At 52.8% G+C, this 780-nt stretch overlaps 1 protein-coding gene across 1 annotated transcript in view; it reads left to right on the top strand.

The window, feature by feature from the left end:
- Positions 1–381, top strand: part of EN1 (engrailed homeobox 1) — a 9701-nt gene extending 9320 nt beyond the window's left edge. Inside the window, exon 2 of the mRNA XM_009272263.1 lies at positions 65–381. Within this exon, the coding sequence (XP_009270538.1) occupies positions 65–381 (317 nt within the window). The remainder of the gene's footprint in view (positions 1–64) is intronic.
- The last annotated feature ends 399 nt before the right edge of the window (positions 382–780 follow it).

Genomic DNA, 780 nt, shown 5'->3' with positions numbered 1-780 from the left:
GTCTGTCGGTCGGTCGGTCGGCGGCGCGGCCCTGCCCAGCGGCGTGTGTGTGCCCTGCCCGCAGGCCCCCGCACCAGGAAGCTGAAGAAGAAGAAGACGGAGAAGGAGGACAAGCGGCCGCGGACGGCGTTCACGGCCGAGCAGCTGCAGCGGCTGAAGGCGGAGTTCCAGGCGAACCGGTACATCACGGAGCAGCGGCGGCAGAGCCTGGCCCAGGAGCTCAGCCTCAACGAGTCCCAGATCAAGATCTGGTTCCAGAACAAACGAGCCAAAATCAAGAAGGCGACGGGCATCAAGAACGGGCTGGCGCTGCACCTCATGGCCCAGGGACTCTACAACCACTCCACCACCACCGTGCAGGACAAAGAGGAGAGCGAGTGAGGCGGCGCGGCCCCCCCAGCCCTGCGCCGCGGCGCCGGCCCGCCGGCCGGGAGACAAACAGGTGCTATTTAAAAGCAGATCTATTGTCTATCCATAGTATAAGGACTCCGATTATGAAAAAAAATAAAATATGAACACTTACAAAAAAAAATTATCTCTATATAGCCAAACAGCATATGACCTTGTATATATTTAATTTCAGGTAAGAAATATGTGTAGCGATCTCTATTTGCTGGACAGTTTCTCTCTCCCCTTCTCTCTCTCTCTTCCCATCTCTTTTGTTCGTTTGTTCGTTTTGTTTGCTTTACTTCTTTTTTTTTTTCCTCGATGTCCGTTGCTCTTGTTTTACAGTAAATGTCCGACTTTCCTGATCTTTCGTTTGATCTTTTTTTGTGTGTG

This window comes from Aptenodytes forsteri, unplaced genomic scaffold (genome assembly GCF_000699145.1).
Source record: "Aptenodytes forsteri isolate BGI_AS27 unplaced genomic scaffold, ASM69914v1 Scaffold29, whole genome shotgun sequence".
Classification (NCBI taxonomy): Eukaryota; Metazoa; Chordata; class Aves; order Sphenisciformes; family Spheniscidae; genus Aptenodytes; species Aptenodytes forsteri.
Note: the sequence above shows the minus strand (reverse complement) of the source record. Positions and strands in the feature narration are given on the sequence as shown.